Source organism: Copadichromis virginalis, linkage group LG11 (assembly GCF_057382275.1).
Source record: "Copadichromis virginalis isolate Kocher_CV1m ecotype Utaka linkage group LG11, C_Virginalis_male_GT1.1, whole genome shotgun sequence".
NCBI lineage: Eukaryota > Metazoa > Chordata > Actinopteri > Cichliformes > Cichlidae > Copadichromis > Copadichromis virginalis.
Window position 1 is genome coordinate 20555510 of NC_140628.1, and position 24047 is coordinate 20579556.

Consider the following 24047-nt stretch of genomic DNA (forward strand, 5'->3'; position numbering starts at 1 on the left):
TAACTACAGAGACGTCCGGATCAAAGTTTCCTCCTCTAGCGAGACCTGTTGGTGGCAGACTGAGTTACAGTCTCCCTATGAAAAGGAAAAGAGAGAGCGCCCCCTGCAGGAGAGGCTGTTCGCACTAAGCTCTTGATCTCGAGCATCGCCATATTGACGTCCCAACAACGCTGAGAGGTAATCGGGTTATTTAATCGCAAATATTCGTTGGTTTAGAGCTATTTGTGGGTGCTATGCACACGAGGAAAGGCTATGGATAAGTAACACAGCCGCGACGCCATTCTGCTGTTCGATCACAGTGATTCAAGGGTGTTTTTTCAAGGCGTTGTCAGCCAGTTGCCTCGCCAGCCAAGCTGGCTATTCACTCCCCTAGCTTGTTAGCTTAGCACTTTTTAGCTTTAAGAAATATATTTTTTCGAAGCTTTTTGTGAAGTTCCACTTTAATAATGGGCAATTGGGAAGTCGTTTTACTACTTTAAGGCAGAATTATTATTTTCTTTCCGTTACAGACCCATAGTGTGGTCGAGAGCTTGTTGTGACTTTGTACCCGGCTTTTTTTTTTACTCTGCAGTTGGCGAAGCTAATGCTAACTAGCATGTAAGCCAGCTGCCCGGCTATCTCTTAGCTCCACAGTAGGCCTTGTGGGGCCACAGAAGGCTTGTGCGCACATTTCACCTCTTCATCAAAGTATTAAGCGGGCAAACTGGCTCCAGCTAAACGCGTGTCTCGTAGCAGATAGATCATTTGTCGACTGGATGCTCTTCGTGTGCTCGTAAATTTGACATAACCTTAATAACGTTATATAGTGGTTGGCGTACGTTGGCTAGCACACTGCTCGTGTTTTCCTGATTGATACTGTTGATTTTAATTGACCTACATTTCTGCCCCGTTTCAACAGGAGATACTGGCTTGGTGTAGCCCCCAGTGATGACTGTATTGAACCCCGTACCTCCTGATTAGACTGGTTGGATGCCCCCATTTAACATTCAGGTTGCTCCATTTTATACGCCAGCACATTTCCACACACTAGACATCCCCGGGCTATCCTTAGTTTTGTTTAAACGTGTCTGTTTTACTTTAAAATTGCTCTGTTTTACTTAAGATATTATTACTGCTCTTCTGTAGCGTGTGGGGAATATTCACATTTTTCTTTTGAAAGTTTTAATCAGGCTACCATTGAGTCTAAATATGTCTTAAACTTTTTGCTACACATTGCTCATCATTTCTTCCTGTAATATTTAATAAATGCCAAGAACTGGTATGGTTTTTAACAATATATATATGTGTATATTTTTTTTGTCTGTTTTCCTATGTAGCTTACTTACCGTAGAGGCATTTCAGCCAACTTTGTTTCAGTTCACCTTTCACCATTGTCCTGGAGGAAACCTCCCAGGTATGCTGTGCTGTCTTATATTTCAATATTTGGCCAACATTTTATATACAAGGCTGTTTATAACAGTTGGAATGCTAAACCAGTACTCAAAAATGCTTATGTAACCATCAGTATGTATTTGTCTTGCACATTTGTGCCCCTGTGATTTTAATAGAGCTTTATTGTATAATATCATTTGTCCTTTTTCTGTCTCATCTCAGGAGATTTAGAGAAGACCCTTTGTAGAATATGTCTGGCCCTGTTCCAAGCCGCTCTCGAGTTTACCCTGATGTAAACACACAGAGACCTCGGGAATACTGGGACTATGAGTCCCATGTTGTTGAATGGGGGTAAGGAAAAGGGGTTATTGTTGGTGACCTTGGTTTAGTTTTGTTTTTTTTCCTTAGGTTTTTAACTCTGACTTTTAAAAAAAATTTTCCCCAGCAACCAAGACGACTATCAACTAGTCAGAAAACTAGGGAGAGGCAAATATAGTGAAGTGTTTGAAGCCATAAACATCACAAACAATGAAAAAGTGGTCGTCAAAATACTGAAGGTATGGATGTTTATCGATTGATTGTTGGTGGATTTCACCTTGTCACTTCAGTTGAGATTTTATAAGCCTCATGAGACCTCGTCCCTGTCCATAGCCTGTCAAGAAAAAGAAAATCAAGAGAGAAATAAAGATCCTGGAGAATTTGAGGGGTGGTCCAAATATCATCTCACTGTTAGATATCGTCAAGGACCCTGTGGTAATGTTCTGTTTTTCTACTTAAAATAATTCGAGGCTTTTAAACGCGAAAGACTTTTTGCAAAAACACACATTTCCCTTTTTCTTTTAGTCACGGACCCCAGCTCTGGTGTTTGAACATGTCAACAACACAGACTTCAAGGTAATGATGTTGTGTTTTTGTGGACTGCTAATTTTGAAATGTTAATCTTACTATTTTTTCCCCAAACTGCCTCTAATTTGTTTTGTTTTTTATTCTTTTACAGCAATTGTATCAAACTCTGTCCGACTTTGACATACGGTTCTACATGTACGAAATCTTAAAGGTAAGCAGTTTTTCGTACATGTGGATTGCACCAGCTGTTCTGTTATATTGGAAACGTTAGATCAATATATATCTTTATTTATTTATTTATTTATATTTAAAAAAAATTTTAATGGCAGGCTCTGGATTACTGCCACAGTATGGGAATTATGCACAGAGACGTCAAGCCACACAATGTAATGATTGATCATGAACATAGAAAGGTATTGTATTATTATGTTGGCTATTGTCATTATCATTTGCTTAGGCTTGTAGCCCGATACAGTTATTGCAGCATATTCTGACTTGTTCTTCTTGTTCAGCTCCGTCTAATCGATTGGGGTTTGGCTGAATTCTACCATCCAAACCAAGAATACAACGTGAGAGTGGCATCCAGGTACTTCAAAGGACCTGAACTGCTGGTAGACTACCAGGTGAAACTCTTTATATTACTATCTGCATGTAGAGGCAAATAAATGTCTGTGTTCAATATATAATCAAGTCAGGAAGCCACTTCAATCCAGTGCCCGTCTTTATATTATTTGTAGATGTATGACTACAGCTTGGACATGTGGAGTTTGGGTTGCATGCTCGCCAGCATGATCTTCAGGAAGGAACCTTTCTTTCATGGTCATGACAACTATGATCAGGTATGATCTTTTTTTGTTTTTGTTCTTTAAATATAGTCTTGTCAGTGTGGTCAGGGACCTTATGGCCAAAATAGAGCTGCAGAGCTTTTTTTTTTCCCCACAATACAGAGTATTTTTATTTTCTACACAGTCACACTAGTATTCTCAGAGCAGGCGCTGGTGTCATCATAACCTTGTGTGGAAAACCAGCAGCGATTGCTTCAGGGTTTGTTTATTCTTAACTTTGTGCCAGCTTGATGTATTAAATGAACCAGGAAAAAAACAAAAGGGTGCAAGCCGTGACGACATATCTAAGGACGTACGTCATGACACAGTTTAATCCCGTCTGTAATGTCAGTTATGTTAGGAGCTTTGCTTATCTACACTAGGACTAAGGTCAAGATGCTAAAGTAGTCCATTAAATTGAAGCCTAGCATCAAGTCCTCTTTATTGTAACTAAATAGTTAGGATCCTTTATTGAACCTCTCTTATAAAACGTTAGTATTCCATATTTGATTATTTGTACATTTTAGCTTTCGATCACCTGCTAATGCAGTTTTCAGTTGTATTTATCAGCATTAATTCATCTAGCATAATTCCATTTCTTGAATTATAATATCAAAATGCAGCGAGCGACAGATGATTCATATCGGTATTTCTTACTTACTGAAACAGTCGTAGCATTTCAAACCAGTTTAAGGGTCACAAGGTTGATTCATATACTTTCAAAGGAAAAGCTATCATAACGATGACTGTGCTACGATCAGTTAATCATTTCTCTAGATGCTCCACCCAGTTGAAGTAAACCACCATCGATAAATAGGAAACCTTTGGTCGTTGCTAATAAAAAAAATACTGAATCACAGTAAAAGGTTAAATTACACGTTTATTCGCGTGGGCTTTTATTTTCTGGAAATATGTGTGACTGATAAGAAAATCAACCACTGGAACTGTATGGTTTTTTTTTTTTTTGGTTTTTTTTTTTTTTTTTTTAATGTTGTTTTTTTTTTTTTTTTTTGTTGGTATGATGTAGCAAATTTTCATTTTTTATTTTGTTTTTTTTGTTTTTTTTCTCTCATCATTTTATATTTCAAGTGTTCACTTTGTACTACTTCCACTCTGTGCTCACATGTTTTTGTTTGTTTGGGGTTTTTTTTAAATAAAAATAATGTCTGATTCTTAAATAATTACTATCATCAGGTTTTTAAATTATTTTCCTTTAAGCGTGCTTTGATAAGTTTTTTGATTAAAAGCAGAATGAACAGAATGAGTGTCAAACATGCCCAGTCTTAATATAACAAAATGTGTTGTCCTGTATTTGTACTCTCCCACCATTAATTATTGGTCTGTACACACCATGGTCAAACAAATGCTTCATGTAATCCAACTGCTTTTTTTATTATTATTATTTGTATTTTTTTTTTTGTTTTGCAGCTTGTGCGAATTGCAAAAGTACTTGGCACAGAGGACCTGTATGACTACATTGACAAGTACAACATTGAGCTGGATCCACGGTTCAATGACATTCTGGGAAGGTAAAAGATCATAGCTGCTTGTTCATAATAAAGCATCCATTGAGTGTTTTGGCTTATGACTAAATCTCAATGGCCAATTGTTTGCCTCTAGGCATTCCCGCAAAAGGTGGGAAAGGTTTGTGCACAGCGAGAACCAGCACCTAGTCAGTACAGAGGCTCTAGACTTCCTTGACAAACTGCTGCGTTACGACCATCAAGCCCGCCTCACGGCCAGAGAGGCCATGGATCATCCTTACTTCTGTAAGTCTTGTATTTCCTGTCTCTGCATGTATTGCTTTTTTTTTTTTTTTTAAACATTTTGTGGTTGCTTACATACATGTTTGTTCTCAGATCCCATCGTAAAAGATCAGGGAAGGGGGGCCACTCCTGGAGGGATGGCTGCCAGCTCCACTCCAGTCAGCTCCTCAAGTATGATGGCCGGTGAGTAATCTTGTTCAAAGTGGCATGCACTTACAGACAACAGTCTTGCTAGCTGCACGATGCTTTTGCAAAGAATTATCTAGAAGATAGATGACCTCTGTTAGATATCTATAATTAGCCCTTTACTGTAAAGTAGAGGTGTGACTTTGTTGACTTTTTTTTTTTTTTTTTTGAAGGAGCACCTGCTGACAGTGGCTGCAGTTAAAGTTATGCACTGGTGTTAAAAAACATTAATAAAGTACATCACCGTTTAGAGCTGTGATTTTCTGATTAGTAATGTGGCAACATTTCTTATAGATTGCATCAGGTAACTTTGGTACATAATAATATCAGCTGCAGGTGCGTTTAAGGCATGCTCTGCAGGAGTTGCTCATATTTACTTTTCTCAGAATGGCACCTGGACAGCTTCACACTTTTTCCTTTTGAAAATAGAAAAGTTCAGTTGAAACAAATTGAAGCAACCTAACAGCATGCGTGTGTACGAAGATGTGTGCTGATTGTATATTATAACTATGGAACATTTTGAAAACACCTGTATTATTCTAGCTTGCTTGAACTTTGTGATTATGAATATTTTTACTTGTGGTGTAAGATCCAGCCCATCGTGATGCCCGTTCTTTGATCTCCCTCCTTTCTGTAATTGTGCATTTTCTGGGTGATTAATGATCCTTCTTCCTTTCCTAGGCATCACCTCAATGTCCTCCACACAGCCCATGGCTAACATTGCTGGATCACCCGTCATCCCCGCCCCCAACACCCTGGCCACACAAGTCCCTGCGGCCACCGGGGCCCAGCCCTGAAGCCACTTCCTCACCCGTGTTTGTGTCCCACGGCCATGACCCACGTAGCTCTCACTACGACCCGGGGCCATGGCTCCCCCTTTTATGTTGGAAAAATAACAAAGAAGATTTAAATTGCTTTTCACATTCAGTTCTATTTTGACACCTGGACTTGACAGAAATGTATTGTTGCACCTGTCAGAATTATTAGAAATTAATTTGGGTGTGTTACTTGACAATGCTATTGTCTAGAAATCCTAATGAGATGTAGACCTGAAGAGAATGGATAATAAAAATTTATTTTGTATGTTTCAAATATACAGTCTTGCTCTTGAAACTGTTTGACGGGGATCCTGCTGTATTACACTGTGAACCTTTGACACGACTTCACGAAACAAGAGTCAGGAATCTGGCGCGCCCCACCCAACAGCGCTCGCTGGTCGCACACGATGTAACGTGCAGGAGTTGTAGGTGTTTTGAAGTTGTTAGACGCTATCGTTCTTTAATTGGACTTTTTGTAGATATTCTACAGTTACTGTCAGGTTGCATGCACCCAATGCTGAGTTTCACAGGGTCAATAGTTTGCCAATTTTATGTTACTTCACTTCTGTATGTGTATGTATGTGTTCATGTTTGTTTTTTATGAAGTCTCTTACACATGATTTTGATTATAGACAATTTTGTAACTTTTTTGTTTTATGTTGGGAGGGGTCATCACCTACAGAAAACAACTTCAAAAATAAACAATTTAAACAGGGTTTTGCAGGCCCTACATGTTATTGAATATACACCAGTACATCAGGCTGGTCATGTAGGTATGTGTCAATGAATGGAAACACCATAGTCATTGTTTACTGCAAGAAAAGTTTACTTGAATGAATATTTACACCTAATATTAGGTTTCCTTTAGATGGACTAGTGGATATAGGTGTGTTTTTAGAATGTAAGGGTTCGAAATACCTGACGGCAACCTCTGTGTGGGAGAGAACAAATGAATACATATGTAATCGCTCACACACACCCCTTGAGATTATTTCCATATTATATTTTTCTTATCATTTGTCAGATAAAATTCTCAGAACCAGGTAGAGCTGTTCGAGCTTGTCGAGGACCACGCCCCAGTGCAAGTGTGGAATAAAACAATGAATTAGGCTGGGATTTCTGACTATCGCAGGCCATTCTGTTCATGAAAAAAAAGAAAAAACATCACCAGGCTGCTAATTTTGGAAGCTAACCCCATGTTTTTATAACTGGCAATATCTTATTTTTAATATATGATTATTGTGGCTAAAAGAAGTCACTTTAGTCATAGTTTGGGTAGCTGTTATTAAAAAGAAAAATAGAGAAATAGTCCTTTTTTTCAGGCCAGTTACACTGAAAATGTGAATGAGTGGCGATAGAAGGCTTTTAAATGGTTATCTTCACTACTGGTTCAAAAACAGCCTAATGCTGAAACCTTGCATTGGGAGGAAGGTTGTCCAGATTACAAAAGCAAACATTAGTCTCCAAACTGTGGTGTGAGTGCAGATTTTTCAAAGGCCAGGAAGAGAGAGAAGTTTAGCAAGCCATTAGTGCAGGGAGCATGGAGAAAGAGAGTCACACCTGATTTATGAATTCAGAGGGGTCTGTCAACTCGCTCCTTTTTGCTATGTCACTAGTTAAACTGACACTTCACAGCAGGCCCAAACTATCCTCAGGCTGCTCGGAGGCCACCACTTCCCCCGTGGACCTGAAAACCATAAAAACACTTCTCTACTTCCCTTTACCTACTACAAACCTGCTAAAAGCTATATATGAGATTTATTGAATAGCTGACCTTAAGAAACATTAGTAAAACTATCCAATGCCATAATTATACACAACTCATATTCACATTACTGTTAATTAAGACTTCTGTGTGTTTGCTTGCTTGTTTTTAATTCTGTCTAAAACGTGGGAAGGACCTGCATTCACAGCCCTGATCATGCTGTAACCAACAGCAGCAAACCTGAGAGTGAGTCAGCATGACTTGCATAGTTACCGGCCACTTCATTAGGTACATCTTGCTTGTTCTGGGTTGAGCCCTTTTTTGTCTTAAAATTCTATATGGCATAGGTTCATTAAGGTACTGGAAACATTCCTCAGAGATTTTTGCTTTGTGTTGATGTGAGAGCATCACGCAATTGCTGCAGATTTGTTGGCTGCACATCCGCGATGAGAATCTCCCATTCCATCACATTAAGTTGCTTATTCATTTGAGATCTGGTGACTGTGGAGGCCATGTGAGTACAATGGACTCATTGTCATGTTCAAGAAACTGTTCGGCATGGTTTGAACTTTGTGGCACGGCACGTTATCTGGCTGGAAGCAGCCATCAGACGATGGGCACGCTGTGGTCATAAAGGGATGGACATGGTCAGGTAGGCTGTGCCAGTTAAACAATAATTCGAAATGTGCCAAGCAAACATCCCCCACACCCTTACACCAGCAGCAGCCTGAACCGCCCATACAAGGCAGGATGGATCCATGCTTTCATGTTGATAATGCCATATTCTTTTCAGTTTCATGTGTTATACCAACAACTGATTAACTGCCAGAAATTGTGTTTTTTATGTGTAATCATTTAGCATATTTTAGTAAATAGACTGTAGTCAGCAGGATTTATGAAGAGTTTATATATAAAATAAAGAACGATCTGTTTAATCTTCATCACTCTGTGTGTTTGTAACTGCATTACAATCAGTCCAATCTTCTTTTGGCTCATAAGATATCTTTGCAGAATGGTGGGGTTATACTTGTTGCAATTTCTACTGCAATCTTGGCCAGATCTTTCTTGAAAAAGACATTTTTAATGTCAATACACTTTTTAAACCTTCCCCCGTGCATTCAGCAATTTCGGTGACGGAAATTACTTCTTGGGACTGCACCTCTTCTTAGCTCACAGGCGTGGCAGCCAGTAGTGTAGATTTAGCCCATGTGCTTCAGTCTTCAACATGTTGTGTGTTGAGAAATGCTCTTCTGCATACTTTGGCTGAAACAGGCGTTTATTTGAGACATTCTCCTCTGACCATTTTCACCCAAAGAACTGCTCCTCACTGGATAGTTTCTCTTTTACAAACCATCCTCTGTAAACTCTAGCGATGGTTGTGTGGGAAAATCCCAGCAGTTAGTGAAATAATCAGGCCAGCACCAAAAACCATGCCGCTTTCAGCCACTTAGATCACTTTTCTCCATCATTCTGATGCTCCGTTTCAACTTCAGCAGGTCATCTTTACCAGGTCTACATTTCTAAACGCACTGAGTTGCTGCCATGTGACTTGCTCATTAGCTGTTAACAAGGGGTTAAAAATGTGTATCTAATGAAGTGACCAGTGAGTACATATCCCCTTACAGAAAGTGAAATTTACTAAAAGATAATCCCATACAGGTGCACTGGATGTTCCCAGAGGGCTCACAAAGGTACATATTACACACAAAGGTGACTCCATTGCATGTGCAGAGTCAAGAGGCCAAATGTTAATCATGAGGCAACTCTGCTGGTAGAATGTGTTTAGAATATTAGGAACAAACCTGCAGGCTGTGTGCACTTCATGGTCTACTAAGGGCAAAAAATGCAACATCTGTCAACTTTCAAAATACCCAACTTTCATGCGCACAAACAACATAGATCTGTCTTTTAGATGCTAACTCTTTGGATCTACAGCAAATTTACGTGTTTATCAAATTTAGAGATTCACAATGCGATATATATAAGCGATGCATTTCTTATTTCACATGGTAAGAAGCGGTATTTCGGATTGTCATGAATGCAGCATTTCGGGAACGCCCCGCTGTCGCAGTTTTTAAGTCCGTTTGAAAACCTTTCCTCCTCCAGATTTCAAAATGGGAAAGCTCGCATACATTTCACTTTTTGTAGCTGCCTTGTCGGTGCTGTTAGGAGAGAGATTTATCAACCTCAGGTACTACAGATAGCGTTCATGTCGAAGCACTTTTGTGCGCTCGGACTGTTTCAAAATAACTTTTTTTTTATGCAAACTCTGCAGGAAAAGGTGCCTTGCTACTAGAGAGATCGTCCCGAAACACCTCCCCAACTGTGTTGCACTCAAAAATCTGGGTAAGCCAACATGCAAGAAAATGCAGCCGATACTTTCATGCAGACTAGAAACCAGAAAAATTAACAATATGTGAATATTGTGCTTTTAGATTATGGATCGGAGGATATAACGATCCTGGAAAACGGGCTTGCCCTTATCAGCACTGTAAGTTGTTTTTGCTGTAAAGCAGCCAAATCTCCACCTCTTAGGTTAACAGTCTTAGAGCCCATAGCAATCGTGTGTAATAAGAATGTTAATAACATCAGGAATTTATAATGTAGCTAGTGTTATTACACTTTGTATAATTACAGTATTTTTCATGCTTTGTGTGTGCAGGGTCTGAAGTTTCCTGGACTGCCTTCCTCAGATGTGCCTGGAAAGATATTTCTGCTTGATCTACAGGATTCTCAGATGAAACCAGTAGAGCTCCGCATGCCAAGGAACTTTGATCTTGACTCTTTCAACCCTCATGGCATCAGTGTATACATCGATCCAAGTGGTAAACAACCCTACAGTTCATATGCGTTTGCACACATCGCATGCAAGTGTCCACAGAATGGCATCTGGAAGGCAAAAAGTCTGATGTCCTCGATTTGAGTAAACTTTGCAATTTATTGCTCAACTTAGGGCACTGAGGACAATGTTTACTTTTTTCTTTTGCTTGTGTGTGCTTGCCAAGCATGTGGTCAAACCTGCTGTGATACTTACAGGTGGTACCATGTAAGTACAGTAAGAATAGCCAGGCTTTTCATGAGTGTGTTTGCAAAGCCTAGTGATAATTTTCTTTTTATTTAATTTCAAGTTCTGCATGCTCCTCAACTTTGACACAGTCACACACACACACACATGCCTTATAGACATTATTGTTGTTCTCTGCCTTTCTTATTGTTTTTTCCAGATAGCACAGTCTACCTGTTTGTTGTCAATCATCCTCAACAAAAAAGCCAAGTGGAGCTATTCAAGTTTGTGGAGGAGGACCGTGCCCTAGAGCACCTGAAAACCATTAAACATGAACTTCTCTACAGGTAAAGTAATATGACAAATTTCTGTTATAAATGACATTTGAGATTTACTGAATAGTCAGCCTTAAACAATATTTGTGCGACCATCTCATGTCATAATATAGTTCCATACAAATCATGCGCATGTTAATGTATAATAACACGACAAAACATTTTTTGTTTCCTTTCTATTCTAGCGTAAATGATATTGTTGCAGTGGGAGTGGATAGCTTCTATGCAACAAATGATCACTATTTTAACCAAGAAATCCTGAAAGTATTTGTGGAGCCTTTACTGCCTCTGACGTGGGCTAATGTTGTGTACTATAGTACTGAGGAGGTAAAAGTGGTCTCTGAGGGTTATTTCTTTGCAAATGGAATCAACATGTCACCAGACAAAAGGTAAGAATGATCACGAGGCCCTTGCACACGGTTACATATGTTTCAAATATCTGAATGTCTTTATTTTAACGTTCTCTCTTTTATAGGTATATTTATGTCGTAGAATTTTTTGATCAAAAAGTGCACGTGTTGGAGCGGAAAGAAGACAATTCATTGGCCAACGTCAAGGTAGCTAATAAAACTGACTTACCACAACAGTGTGGAATTGCTTTTTTGACAGTTTTTTTAAAAATTTAAATCCATCGAAAAATACTTTGATAATTTATCAACATTTTTTAAATAATATTGCTATATTTACAAAGTCCCTTTCAGTTCTCTTGCCACAAGGGATTCGTGTCTGTGGCTTGAATTGAACTAAGGCTGAACCATAAATTAATTATGGTCATGATAAAATCATTACATAAAAATTCAATTAAAAAAAAAGTGTTTTATTTTTTCTTGTTGTTGTTGTTGTTGTTTTTAATTGAACCTTCTAACTGATTTATTTAAAAATTAATATAAATTTGCATATATGAGTTTTAACTTGAATCATTTTGGCATATCCAGCATTTTTTCCCCAAATTATTGCTTAAAAATTTATTGTGCTATTTATTTAGTCTAAAAAAAGTCATGTATTAAATATATCTACATTTGGTGTTAAAAGAAAATACAAACGCTGAATATGCTCACTGCAAGTACTTGCAGAGTTAAAGTCTTTTATTTATATATATATATATATATATATATATATATATATATATATATATATATATATATATATATATATATATATATATATATATATATATATATATATATATATATATATATATATATATATGTGTATATATATGTATGTGTGTGTGTGTGTGTGTGTGTAATTGCAGTCTTTCGTTTCACATTTAACCAGTCTGTTGCTGTGGGTACACTCTGTGACAACGTCGAGGTTGACCCTGAAAATGGTGACCTTTGGTTAGGCTGTCACCCTAATGCATGGAAGGCTCTCATGTTTGACCCCAAAGACCCACCAGGATCAGAGGTCTGGTGTTTCTTCTTATTTGTGTTTCTTTTCTCACTATATAACAGCACATGCACCCATTTGTAGAGATTGATCTGATTATGTTTAACATCTTATGATTTTGTATGTTTGCAGATCATCCGTATCCAGAATGTTCATTCTGATCAGCCTGTGGTTACACAGGTGTATGCAGACAATGGACATGTGATCATGGGCTCTTCGGTAGCCGCTTCGTATGGAGGGAAGTTGCTCATTGGCTCTGTGTTCCACAAAGCCTTGTGCTGTGATTTACAGTAGACGATGAAAGCAAACACTGCCACTCACTTTAACACATGAGAGGGGAAAAAAAAAATCTAAATTCAGCTGTTTAAAAGGACAAAAAAAAGGGAAAACAAATATTTGTATCTGTTCTCAACTGGGACAGTTTATACTGCACTGCGTTCAGCCTACAAAAGTGGTATTAGACACAGAAATGACTGAACTATCAAGATATTTGCTTCACTGTTAAATAATTGGAACAATTATGAAAATAATGTTTTTAATTTGATAATTTGTGACTGTCTGTATTTGGCTTTAAATAAAAGGTGAAATGTGAACTTTAATAAATATATTTGTTGTGGTTCCACAATGAAGTTGTCCACTGTGTCCCCAGTAAGTAAATGCACATTTGTCAACATGGGGGGGGGAAATGTTATTTGATCCATCACCCTTTTCACAATCATCCTCACCCCATGAGGCAAGATCTGGCTTGGAGCTCCAGAGCGAGGGCGATTGATGGTCATTTTATATTTCTTCCATCTACAAATAACAACACCAACACTTGTCACCTTCTTGCTGATTGGATGGAATTAAAGAAATTGATTCTGTGGACAGGTGTGCTTTTTGTGATTGATTGCTTGATTGAGTGTTTGTAATCTATGTGCCATATGGGCGTGCAACCATTCGGTGGGAGCCAGAATTCTTCCTGGGTTTTAGGGGATCATATACGTTTTTCACTCAATGACATGCAGGTCAGTTTTAAAGTTGTATGTAGTGTGGGGTTTTTTTTAGTTTTGGGGTTTTTTTTGGGGGGGGGGGGGGGCATAGACTGTTTATGCCTTTGTAAGTGACAGAACTTAGGAATTCAGCAGGGAATCACATAACTGTTTCTCCCACTGTATACACACTGCCCCAAAAATAAAGAGATAAAGGAACACCTTTTAATCAGATTATAGCATCACATCGCTTCTGGGATATTGATTAGGTCTTGTTAATGAGATTAAGAACAGGTGCACTAGATGGACAACAGTAACTAAACTTCATGAGGGTGGCCTGAAGGCCCGACGTACTCTAGGGGAGGGGGCATCCCTCAGGACACCATCCATCATCTCATTAGCAGGATGTCCCAACATTGTCTATACTGATATAGATTTCACAAAGTTGTCCTTAGGCTTCTCGGTTATTCTCTCAGAAAGTTAATGAACATGATTGGTATTCTGAGTACTGCATTTCATAAATTGTGCTTGTGTGTTGATATTGTATTATACTTTAATTTGTCCACACATAATATATTGTAATAGTGTTTGGGGTGCTGTGTCTTCATAAAATTATATTAATTCAAAATACATTTTTGCAGATAATGAATTTTTCAAATAGACTTTCCTCTTTTTGTAAAATACTAAATCTTGACAACATTTAATGTGAATACATATTGCATATCTCTTTTTATGTAGAAGTATGTATATTTAATTGGTGATTTACTAGTTGTTTTGCAACATTTCTTTTATGTCTTTTTCAGATGTACATACTTACTAAACAAGACACCATGGTGATTTTTATTTACCCTTATGCAGAAAGCAAAATACACATCAATATTGAGAACCTCTTTATTGGAACAAACTATCACCAGTTCTTCAGTTCACAACTGCATTTTATTCTTTCAAAAACAATTAAAAACTATGTTTATTTCTAATAGCACAAATATATATTTATTATATTTGTAAATGATTGTATGTAACTTGTCTGTTCCAGCTGCTTACCTGTTCATGTTATAGGGAAGGTGGTTGTTCTTATTCTTAAACTGTACATTATTGTTGTTGTTGATTCTATGTGTGTGCAAATAAAACGAAACAGAAAAAAAAAAATACACCATGATTTTTTTCCAACTGAGATTTGATGGTAGCAGTGCACACGTACGTGCGGTGTGTTCGGATACAGTGTAGCTTTTAGGTTGTGCTGCATAAATAATCCATTATTCATATACCGTGTGTAGCTATGATTTATATTCACTAAACTTCGTTTCTTTCTTTGGGCAAATATTTTATGTTATAAATATCCTAAAATTAATGCTACCTTGACTTGTTACAAGCAACAACAACAACAACAACAACATGTTTTCTTTTCTTTCTTTCTTTTTTTTTTTAAGTCTTAGCAGCTGTTTCTAATTTTAACAGATCAAACTAATTTTAGCACTCTGTCTCCATCTTTGGGGCAGTTGTGTTAATGCACATTGAAAATCATGGCACTTCCATAGGTAACCCCTGACACTTATAAACATGGCTGCCATGAAGAAAGTACTACTTGCTGTTGCTGTTGCTGCCTTTGCAGTTTTCAGTGGACACAGGTTCCTTAAACTGAAGTAAGTTCTGTTCCGACAAGAAAATCTGACGTCATATGTCGCATTAAATTTGGGGATTGGCAGCACAGATTGTAAATGTTCACAGCTGTTGTTTGCTAAAGCACGTTGAAGTGTGGCCAATGTTTTCATGGAAAGACTTAACAAATGTATCCTTGGGCTTCTCGAGCAGACTTTCAAACTGTAATACTGATTTGTACTGCTTCTTTGTAATGGCTCTGTAAACTTCTTCCGCAGGGAAATCATGCTTGCTTCCAGAGAGATTCCAGTGAAACACCTCAGCTGTCATTATTTGCAGAATATTGGTATGTAATCTTTGTATTCGTGCTCGTATCTTCGTTCTGGGGTTTGCATCGTGAAAAATCACCTTTTAAACTGCGTTTAACATGTGGCATTAGCTGAAGGGTCTGAAGTTCACACAACTGTCTGTAGAGCATGCGTCACCAAGGCATGACATAAGACTGTGCTCTCTGTAAGAACTGAGAAGGGGAAAAATATTTATTGATTTGTTTGTTTGTACAGAATATGGGGCAGAGGATATCACCATACTGAAAGATGGACTGGCCTTCATGAGTACGGTATGTTATTAATTTCATGGGCAATTGTTTGTGTGATGACCTCTTGAGCAAAGCCCCACATTTAGAAAAGTTTCTAACATGTAGTGTTTACGGCTCAGGGGTTGAAGTTTCCTGGATTACATTCGTTTTCTGATGAACCAGGGAAAATGTATGTTTTGGATCTGCTGCACCCGAAACCCACTCCAGTGGAGCTGCAAATCAGCGGAGAACTGGACCTCAGCTCGTTCAACCCACATGGCATTAGTGCATACACTGATGAAGCAGGTGAATAATGGCATCAAATTTGTTATTATTTTAAGTAACAGAAATGTATTCGGGTTGTTTTTTTTCATTGTACCCTTATGCACGCATGCATAGGTTTGTAAAGTTAGAAGGGCTGATGTTTTTGTTTTTTTGCACACCCACGTGCTACACACAGTACTTGTATTTACATAAGGCAGATATACAATGTAACACAGCTTTTAACTGCAGCTAATTTTATGTAATATTGTTGTTTCTCTGGAAAGTCTGTGAGCCATGTTGTTTGTCGTCTTTTTTTTTTTGGGGGGGGGGGTTATTTTTTGGTATGCCAGTAATTCTGGACTAAATGACATGAATGGGTCTTTGAGTGGTGACTGTGCATTCTGTCATAGTACATTTAGGGCAGTATACCTTACACTGTTACTGTGACTTATAAATGAACTAAAGTCGTCTTGGTTAAGTCTCTACAAGCTTTGCACATGTAGGTTTTGGAAATGTATCTAATTTTCCAAATGGATCTTCCCAGACTTGTTCAGGAACACGTCTGAAGCTCCTCTAGTATTGTCTTGGCTGTAGTCTTTGGTTCTTCATGCTGAAGGTTCTCCATGGCCATAGGCTTAAGACTTTTGTACCTTCATCCAAGTTTTCTTCAAGGACTTGCCCCTTGCTTCTGAACAACACCCCCTATAGCATGATACTGCTAATATCTTTCACTGGTATTAGCTTGGTGATGTTCACCATAGTGTCTAGTGTAAATTTTGGATTCATCTGGCTAGTGATTATGTGTTGCATATCCATCTGCTTTATGAAACATCCTATTGTGTGGACCAGTCTTTTCTGGAATATTGTCTAAAATGAGCAGAATACTTTGTATCAACAGTGTGAGATGCCAAAGGTTAAAGCCCAGTGACAGTGAAATGCATAAAGAAATTTGGGGCCTTATGTTTACAGCTATATTATTAATAATTTTAATTAATGTAATGATGCAAATATGATCAGTATTTTCGTTGCCTTTATTCATTTTACTTGATAACAGGTTTTGGATAAACGAATAAGAGGAGACGGTTACATTACAGTGTCTTTGACACATATCTGAGATTTTCCTATATGTGCCAAAAACATCTCTGTGTAGTAAAAGGGAGTTTTGTGAGGCTTTGATATTTTGTCTGCATTTAGTTTGTCCCCTTACTTAAGCATAAGATCCTGTTGGGTCAGGCTATAAAAAAAAGTAAATTGCTCCTTACTGCTTTAGGGAAGGAAAGAAGGTGACAATTTACTATGAGTCTGCAGCCTAAATTGGTGTATGTGCGTGTCTGCCTTTTCCTTTTTTTTTTTTTTTTTTTTTTTAAATAAGCTATTTTAGTTGTTGTTTATTTCCCTGAGCACAAACATGACTGAAACACTAAGGGAAACCTACGTTTCCTCCACACAGCAGGGTTGACAAGACTTTTCTTCTTCTCTGCAGATGACTCTGTGTACCTGTTTGTGGTCAATCACCCTCATCACAACAGCCAAGTAGAGATCTTTCGTTATGTTGAGGAAGACACACTCGTGCACATAAAAACCATCACCCACCCCTTACTCCACAGGTATGAACTGTATGAGAAACCTTTTAATGCCTTATTTATTGGGGTGGCTGTGGCTCATCCCATCATGTAAAGCCTGTGTGCCAAATGTCCTTGGGCATGATACTAACCCCAAGCTGCTCTCCGATGCATCCATCAGAGCATGAATGTATGCAAATGTTAGATAAAAAGCATAGGGGAAAAAAGTGCTTGTGTGACTGAGGCACGTTTTATAAAACGCTTTGTGTGCTTGTTGTTCCCCATGTTTTTCAGTGTGAATGACATTGTTGCAGTCGGAGTGGAGAGCTTCTACGCCACAAATGACCGCTACTTTCACAGTGATGCACTTCTGCTTATTACTGTCTTTTTGGACTTAACCTGGTGTGACGTGGTGTTCTACAGTCCACACGAAGTGAGGGTGGTGGCCGATGGTCTGCGGTCCCCAAACGGCATAAACATATCTCCTGACAAAAGGTTAATCTCAGTTCGTTACACCAATCACTGATCATGTATGTGTTGATTGAGTTAAATGTCTGTTTTATTTCAGACAGAAATACAACAGAAATAACAGAATACATTGTAAATTAAGTGAAGACATCGAATTGTCATCCACATCTCTATATAAAACACAATTTAGATTCTTGAAAAGGAGTGGGATGAGATTTACAGTTTGTTATTGTAACATGATTTTTATTTTATTTTTTAAACACAGGTACATATACGTTTCGGATATTATGGATCATGACATAGATGTTTTTGAAAGGCAAGAAGGGGAACAATTGAGGTACATCAAGGTAATAGTGTTGTGTATTCTAAAGTCACAAAAAACAAAAACAAAACAACAACCCAAAACTCTCATATCTGCGTGCTAAATGTGAAGCTAAGCCCAGCCTAGTGTTGCAGTTTTTACCCCTCAGCCGTGAGAGGTTGAGGGGGTATTGTCATCACCCCGTCCTGTGGGCAGAGTGGATGCCCAAGTGGAGAATGAGGTGACGTACGATACCTTAGGTGAATCTAGTAAAAACGAGTTTAAATCTCAATGACCTCGAGGTCAAAGATTAACTTTCCTGTAGCCTAGAATTTTAAAAATGTATACCATAGGTACATCTGCTAGTAGGCTGAGGGGTATCAGTGACAGCTGCCTGTACATTTTTCATAATACTGTAGCTTCATATTTAACATGTAGACATAAAAATAGCACTAATCGTTTTAATTCTGCTGAATAAGAAAGAAGTTCTGTTGCAAGAAGAAAAAAAAAAAAAAAGGTTGGATTGTTGCTTTAACGTCATACACAAGGACAGAATAATCAGGTTTCATTTACAGCATGTAAACAACATGTGATGCTTTCAGTCTGTAGCTGTTGGATCACTTTGTGACAACATCGAGGTGGACCACAAGACAGGTGACGTATGGCTGGGTTGTCACCCAAATGCCATGAAGTTGTCAAGCTATGATCCTGAAGATCCACCTGGCTCTGAGGTTAGTTTGTTTAAAAATAAAATAAAAACATTGCAGCTAGATTTTTACCTATTCATTTTATGAATGTGTCCTTCAGGTGCTCCGGATCAAGAATATTCACTCAAAGCAGCCAGTGGTGAGCATGGAGTATGCGGATGATGGCCATGTCCTTATGGGCTCCAGTGTAGCAGCTCCTTATGAGGGAAAGTTGCTTATTGGCTCTGTTTTCCACAAAGCCTTATACTGTCTTCTAAAATAATGCCGTTGATCACTGTTGCTTAATGAATACAAATGTTGTAAAGGGATGAGAGAAAAAAAAAAAAAAAAAAAAAAATTAAACATGTTTTTTGCCATTTATAAAAAAATAGTGACCTTGTAAGACAGGAAACCATTCGACTGTCAGCTTTTGTTCCTGTAGATGCCATATGCAGTGTCATTTCCACATTTTGTTCTCTCGGTACATTAAAGCAGCATACGCCTTTGGACAATTCTTTTACCCTTTCTCATCGTTTTCCAACAGCAATTCTTCTTCAGCCACCTTGGAAATCCTAAACCTAGTCTCCCCCCCATCAGGATGCTCTACAGTTTCCTCTTCTATTTTGGCAGGTCCACTGAGGGCAATATCACAATCTTCTGAATCAGCAGCACAGCTGTCCTTTTGTTCCTCGTCAGTTTCCACACGCACTTCAGGGTCCCCCATGCTTTCTTGCAATAACGGGAGCATCTCGTCTTTTGTGTCATTGTCCCCCTCGGCCTTTGCATTGAGGAATACTTCGCTGATACTGATCATACGTCTGCGCCTTGGAGAGTGCTCCAAGTTGTGGATAGAGGTGCCGTGGAGGTCACTGCAGCTCTTTGAGCGATTCATTTTGTCTGCTGGCGCTGGTTTGTGTCTTCTCATTCCAATCTCTTTTATGACAGTATTGTAGTCTTCCTCCTTTTCAGATAAGAAGCCAAAGATGTCAACAACGTTGGGCTTTACATTTCCATGTGGCTTGTCCTCTAAAGACACTAGCTCCTCATGATAGAAGTTTCTGTGCCTGCGTTTTTGCCATTTTTTCTTTAGTACTTTGGAAGCGTCAACTACCATGTGGACATTCCAGCTGAAGAACAGGGACAGCCAAGCTAGGCCCATGCAAATCCATAATTCTTTACCTACTATGTAGAGGCGGGGGTAGTTTATGTCTGGATTTACGCCTAAAATGAGTTATGGGCTAAAATTACTTGGATATCCTCAATTCAGAAATTCAAATTGTGCCAAATGTAAAAACCTACCTGCCACATAATCTCCAAAGCCAACTGTTGTGAGTGTGATGAAAGAGAAGTAGAAACCTTCTAAGTAGGTCCATTGTTCCATGGACATGAAAACAAACGGCGGAATCACCAGATGCACCAACAGCCCCCATAGAAGGAACAAGGCTATACAGGTATACTGGACTTTTTTCTGACAAAACAGAGGGAAAAAAAAAATTTATTTGACACTGAAACTTCATAATTTCAGATAAACACTAATTGTTAGTCAGACCTTACCACTGATATGCCTTTGTCTATCATCACCCCAGACAGACGCTTGGCCCGGTCTCCAAAGAATGAACCCAGCTCACTTATCCATACCAGACACAGAGGGATCCCACACAGACCATAAAGGATGCAGAAAATACGTCCACCTTTTGTCCTGGGGGCAATATTACCATAACCTGTAGATACAGTGAGAAAATATTCAATCACACCAGTCCATGATGTGATAAGTATTTTAGGAAGATTTTCCTCTTCTGTTTGTTCTATCAGGGTCACGGGGAGGGCTGAAGCCCATCCCAGCTACCACAGGGCGAGAGGCAGGGTACACCCAGGACACACTGCCAGTCTGTTGCAGAGCTAACACAGAAAAACAACCATAAACCCAACAATCATGCAACCCTCATGAGCAAGCACTTGGCAACAGCGGAAAGGAAACACTCCCTTTTAACAGGAAGAGCCTTCAGCAGAACCAGGTTCAGGGAGGAGCAGCCAACTGCTGTGACCGGTTGGGGGTGAAGGGAGGAAAACAGGACAAAAGAAACACTTTGGAAGAGAAGCACAGATCAATAAAAGCTAATGATTAAATCCAGGGTGGTGTATAAACACACAGTGAGTTAAAAGAAAAGTGAATGAAGAAAAAAATACCCTCAGTGTATCATGGGATGCCCCAAGCAGCCAAGCCCTGTTGCTGCATAGCTAAGGGAGTATTCATGGTCACCTGATCCAGCCTTATGATAAGCTTAAAAGAAAAAAAAAAACTTTCCTTTTTGATAAAGTGTAATCTAAGTGTAGGAAAAGTAGGGAGGGTGTCTGTCTCTCTGCTGCTTTATATATGGAAAACAAAGTCCTAGAAGACTCTTGAACTAAAAAACAATGAGGATTAGGATTTACCGTCTCAGTTATGCTCTGGTTTCTCTTTATAACGTTCTTTATTGGACATTTTGCAGGAAAACTCCAGTGCACAAACATTTCAGATCCAAATCACGATAATTTCCCAACTTTTGAGACAAAGCATTTCCTGTTCTGAAACAGTCACAGCATCAGAGTACCCATAGCTTCATCCCTGTAGTAACTGTTGTGAAGCTTATAATGTGTCTTATAAACAAACAATCACAATTAGGCCCAGAGAAATGCAGCTTTTAGTGAAGAGGCATCGTGTTACATGAATATTATCCCAGCCTATCCAGCTTCGAATATGAGAGGCGGGGTACACCCTGGACACATCGCCTGCCTGTGGCAGGGCCAGACATGTTGTTAAAGCAAGTCGATTGGGCGTTCCTGAGTCAACCCTATTGCCAAAGAAATGGCAGCAACCAGAAGAAGAAGAAGAAGAAGTGGATGCTATTACAACATGAACATGAAGTGTGTCAACTTCTGAGTCTTTCATACCTATAGTGGTGACAATGGAGGCAGCGAAGATGGCAGAACTCCCCCAGTCCCACGGACTGCGATCCTTGTCCCCGGAGATCGCCACGCCTTGCCCGGCAGCCTCTGATACTACCTTTAGAAAGTTAACACAATCAATCAGTCCCAGAAAAAAAAACATAAATCTAATACTTCTGCTACTACTTTACTTATTTATTTGTAACCGAATAACTGGAAATATTTACAACTCCTCAAAGTCTTAACTAAAGGCTCAGGCTACCGACGGGCACGCGTTGTGCCAGCCTTTATGTTTTTGTTCTGTCCTTGATGTTGCATGGCTGCTCCACACCCAGCGCACACATCAGTGTTTTGTTTGAAGTTTCACAACTTTTCTGTGCTGTTAAATAAGAGGATTTTCACTTCCCCCGCTCCCTCTGAGAATGTTTAGCTTGATAGTTACTCTTTACACGTTTGCATTTCTGTTCAAAATCACGTAAAACCGGTTTGATACATCCGGACATGTGGAGGCAATGACATTTTCCTTTCCTTTCTAATGTCCACGCTGGAATGTAAGATAAGCAATACAGTATGTAACGAAATGAAGCCTCTGTAAACAAAAGCTCGACTTGTTACCTTTACATAGAGATGGGTTCATCATACCTTCAGTATCTCAGTCAGATTCTCTTTAGTCAAGTTAAATTTCTTCAGAATGTCTTCCTTTTCTTTAACATAGAGGTCTCTGGCTGATTTCCAGTTTCCTTCTTCAAAAATTTGGAATATCGCGCCTCCAATCGACAGATAAAAAATTATACACGAAGTTAAAAGCGGACCTTTATCAGCCATATTAAAGTCATAACTTCAGTCCGAGCACGCTGACTAAGTCACATTCCCGCAGAGGGCTGTCCTAATCCTACCTGGCCTCTTCCCGGTTAACATAATGGGTTCACAGCTGGGATGGAATTAAACTCAGAACAAATAAAAAACAAAACATATACATGTAAAAATATATGTATGTGTCTTCTAATTAGATCAAGTATAGAAAGTCTTAAAAAAACAAAACAAAACAACAACTTAAAAAACCCAAAATTGGTCATAATCAGTTAATAAGATAAGATAAGATAACCTTTATTAGTCTCACACTTGGGAAATTTGTTTTGTCACAGCAGGAAGTGGACAGTGCAAAAGTTATGAGGCAAAAATTAGAATACAATAAGAATAAATACAGTACACAACTGTACAGAATAGAATAAAATAAAATACTATATACAGTAGAATAAAATAAAATAAATATACAATAAGATAAAAATAGAATACAAATACAAATACAAATACTATATGCAACTGAGTAAAAATACAACGAAGACAGAAAGGATTATTGCACTTAATGTGATATTATAGGTTACGTTCTGTATAATGATAACACACACACCACTTTTATAAGAATCATAGCTTCTAAGCTGTTAGGCTTTCTTAAAAAATATGTTTATTTTTGTTGCTTTCTCTTTATTTTTTGACCAATAGATCTTTAAGTTGATCTTGTAGACCTTGCTGAGTGTACGTCAAATTTTAATAGATTGTTAAACTGACCTCCCTCTTTATCACTACAAGGTTTTTCTTTCATTTTTTTTAAATCAGAATTAATTCAAAACATATCGAGCTATGGTGTTGACAGATTGAACGACACGCGCGCAAATATTACCAAAATCATAACCTTTTTGTGGGATAAGTAATAGCTAAAGTGGAGAACTAAAACAAAATTATATTATCTAACCACTTCCGCTTTAATGAAAACGTTCAGCAGGGGGCAATGTGACTTCATTAACGCCGTTCCACAGTGTGTTTAGGGAAACGGTCGCTCTTATCTTGTGCAGGAGTTAAATGTTTCCACACTGGGCGGATCCTGGCTGCTTTGTGTGATAATAAGGGTTGAAATATTTGCATTTGAAAACTAAATAGAATTTCAAGTTTCCTTAAATTTATAGATTACAAAAATCGAATCTCAATTCAAGCTTCTTTTTTAATGTTTAAAGTCGTTTGAAGTGAATGTTCCACTCCACATCACTGGAGTAAATCTATAAGGCCGGGTATGTTATAATATCCTGCTGGGACAGAGCCAGCATAGACCTCTGGGCTTTAGGTAACGCGGCGACAGATGCTCCAGCTGCATCAGCTGTTAGATTGAGGTCTATTGCACCTTTTGGGATTTCACTCTGCATTTTAAAGAAGACATCCCAGGTCATCAAAGGGCGCTGTCTATTTGTGAGGGCTGATTTAGTACTCTGTGCATTCACTTACTCTAGGGGACCAATGCAAACCCATGACAGGCCGTGACAAGAGGGAGCCATTTATTTATTTATTTGTGTATTTTTTAGAGGACACACGATAACACATGAGATCAGAGGGACAAATCATGCAGTAACACGACTTTTATTAACTCCTGATACATATACAGAAACACGTCTCAGTAA

General features: G+C 38.5%; 4 protein-coding genes across 6 annotated transcripts; 3 read left to right on the forward strand and 1 right to left on the reverse strand.

Annotated features, from left to right (window-relative positions):
• Positions 1-84: 84 nt before the first annotated feature.
• Positions 85-6527, forward strand: LOC146698451 (casein kinase II subunit alpha-like). 2 transcript variants are annotated; one of them, XM_085473549.1, is made up of 15 exons: positions 85-177; positions 899-990; positions 1317-1393; positions 1594-1722; positions 1817-1928; positions 2023-2124; positions 2215-2265; positions 2369-2428; positions 2547-2630; positions 2730-2840; positions 2955-3056; positions 4470-4570; positions 4662-4810; positions 4901-4990; positions 5675-6527. In XM_085473549.1, the coding sequence occupies exons 4-15, from the start codon at positions 1622-1624 to the stop codon at positions 5788-5790; spliced, it is 1179 nt and encodes a 392-aa protein (XP_085329675.1). In that variant the 5' UTR covers positions 85-177; positions 899-990; positions 1317-1393; positions 1594-1621; the 3' UTR covers positions 5791-6527. The 2 variants fall into 2 exon arrangements, with proteins under 2 accessions (XP_085329675.1, XP_085329676.1); XM_085473550.1 differs by lacking the exon at positions 85-177 and adding an exon at positions 592-772.
• A 3062-nt stretch (positions 6528-9589) lies between these two features.
• On the forward strand, positions 9590-13109 carry LOC146698452 (serum paraoxonase/arylesterase 2-like). Of its 2 annotated transcripts, XM_085473551.1 has the most exons (9): positions 9593-9707; positions 9792-9862; positions 9952-10007; positions 10179-10341; positions 10741-10867; positions 11041-11244; positions 11331-11412; positions 12134-12262; positions 12377-13109. In XM_085473551.1, the coding sequence occupies exons 1-9, from the start codon at positions 9631-9633 to the stop codon at positions 12536-12538; spliced, it is 1071 nt and encodes a 356-aa protein (XP_085329677.1). In that variant the 5' UTR covers positions 9593-9630; the 3' UTR covers positions 12539-13109. The 2 variants fall into 2 exon arrangements, with proteins under 2 accessions (XP_085329678.1, XP_085329677.1); XM_085473552.1 differs by lacking the exon at positions 12377-13109 and having other exon boundaries at positions 9590-9707; positions 12111-12256.
• A 1632-nt stretch (positions 13110-14741) lies between these two features.
• On the forward strand, positions 14742-19186 carry LOC146698453 (serum paraoxonase/arylesterase 2-like). Its single transcript, XM_085473554.1, has 9 exons — positions 14742-14858; positions 15093-15160; positions 15378-15433; positions 15532-15697; positions 17139-17262; positions 17512-17712; positions 17951-18032; positions 18589-18717; positions 18794-19186. The coding sequence occupies exons 1-9, from the start codon at positions 14776-14778 to the stop codon at positions 18953-18955; spliced, it is 1071 nt and encodes a 356-aa protein (XP_085329680.1). The 5' UTR covers positions 14742-14775; the 3' UTR covers positions 18956-19186.
• On the reverse strand, positions 19176-22659 carry LOC146698454 (potassium channel subfamily K member 5-like). The gene is made up of 5 exons (XM_085473553.1): positions 22240-22659; positions 21604-21715; positions 20227-20393; positions 19972-20140; positions 19176-19893 (listed from the first exon to the last, which is right to left on the reverse strand). Exons 1-5 carry the CDS (start codon positions 22420-22422, stop codon positions 19190-19192), a joined length of 1335 nt encoding a protein of 444 aa, XP_085329679.1. The 5' UTR covers positions 22423-22659; the 3' UTR covers positions 19176-19189.
• Positions 22660-24047: the final 1388 nt, after the last annotated feature.

Coding starts and splice junctions, on each gene's coding strand:
- LOC146698451 (XM_085473549.1), top strand. CDS start 1,622: ATGTCTGGCCCTGTTCCAAGCCGCTCTCGAGTTTACCCTGATGTAAAC. Junction 2,631..2,729: donor TTGATCATGAACATAGAAAG/GTATTGTATTAT, acceptor CTTCTTGTTCAG/CTCCGTCTAATCGATTGGGG. Junction 4,571..4,661: donor TTCAATGACATTCTGGGAAG/GTAAAAGATCAT, acceptor GTTTGCCTCTAG/GCATTCCCGCAAAAGGTGGG.
- LOC146698452 (XM_085473551.1), top strand. CDS start 9,631: ATGGGAAAGCTCGCATACATTTCACTTTTTGTAGCTGCCTTGTCGGTG. Junction 10,868..11,040: donor AAACATGAACTTCTCTACAG/GTAAAGTAATAT, acceptor TTTCTATTCTAG/CGTAAATGATATTGTTGCAG. Junction 12,263..12,376: donor AAGACCCACCAGGATCAGAG/GTCTGGTGTTTC, acceptor GTATGTTTGCAG/ATCATCCGTATCCAGAATGT.
- LOC146698453 (XM_085473554.1), top strand. CDS start 14,776: ATGGCTGCCATGAAGAAAGTACTACTTGCTGTTGCTGTTGCTGCCTTT. Junction 17,263..17,511: donor ACCCACCCCTTACTCCACAG/GTATGAACTGTA, acceptor CATGTTTTTCAG/TGTGAATGACATTGTTGCAG. Junction 18,033..18,588: donor AACAATTGAGGTACATCAAG/GTAATAGTGTTG, acceptor TGATGCTTTCAG/TCTGTAGCTGTTGGATCACT.
- LOC146698454 (XM_085473553.1), bottom strand. CDS start 22,422: ATGGCTGATAAAGGTCCGCTTTTAACTTCGTGTATAATTTTTTATCTG. Junction 20,394..21,603: donor CTCCATTGTCACCACTATAG/GTATGAAAGACT, acceptor CTGTATCTACAG/GTTATGGTAATATTGCCCCC. Junction 20,141..20,226: donor TAGACAAAGGCATATCAGTG/GTAAGGTCTGAC, acceptor CTGTTTTGTCAG/AAAAAAGTCCAGTATACCTG.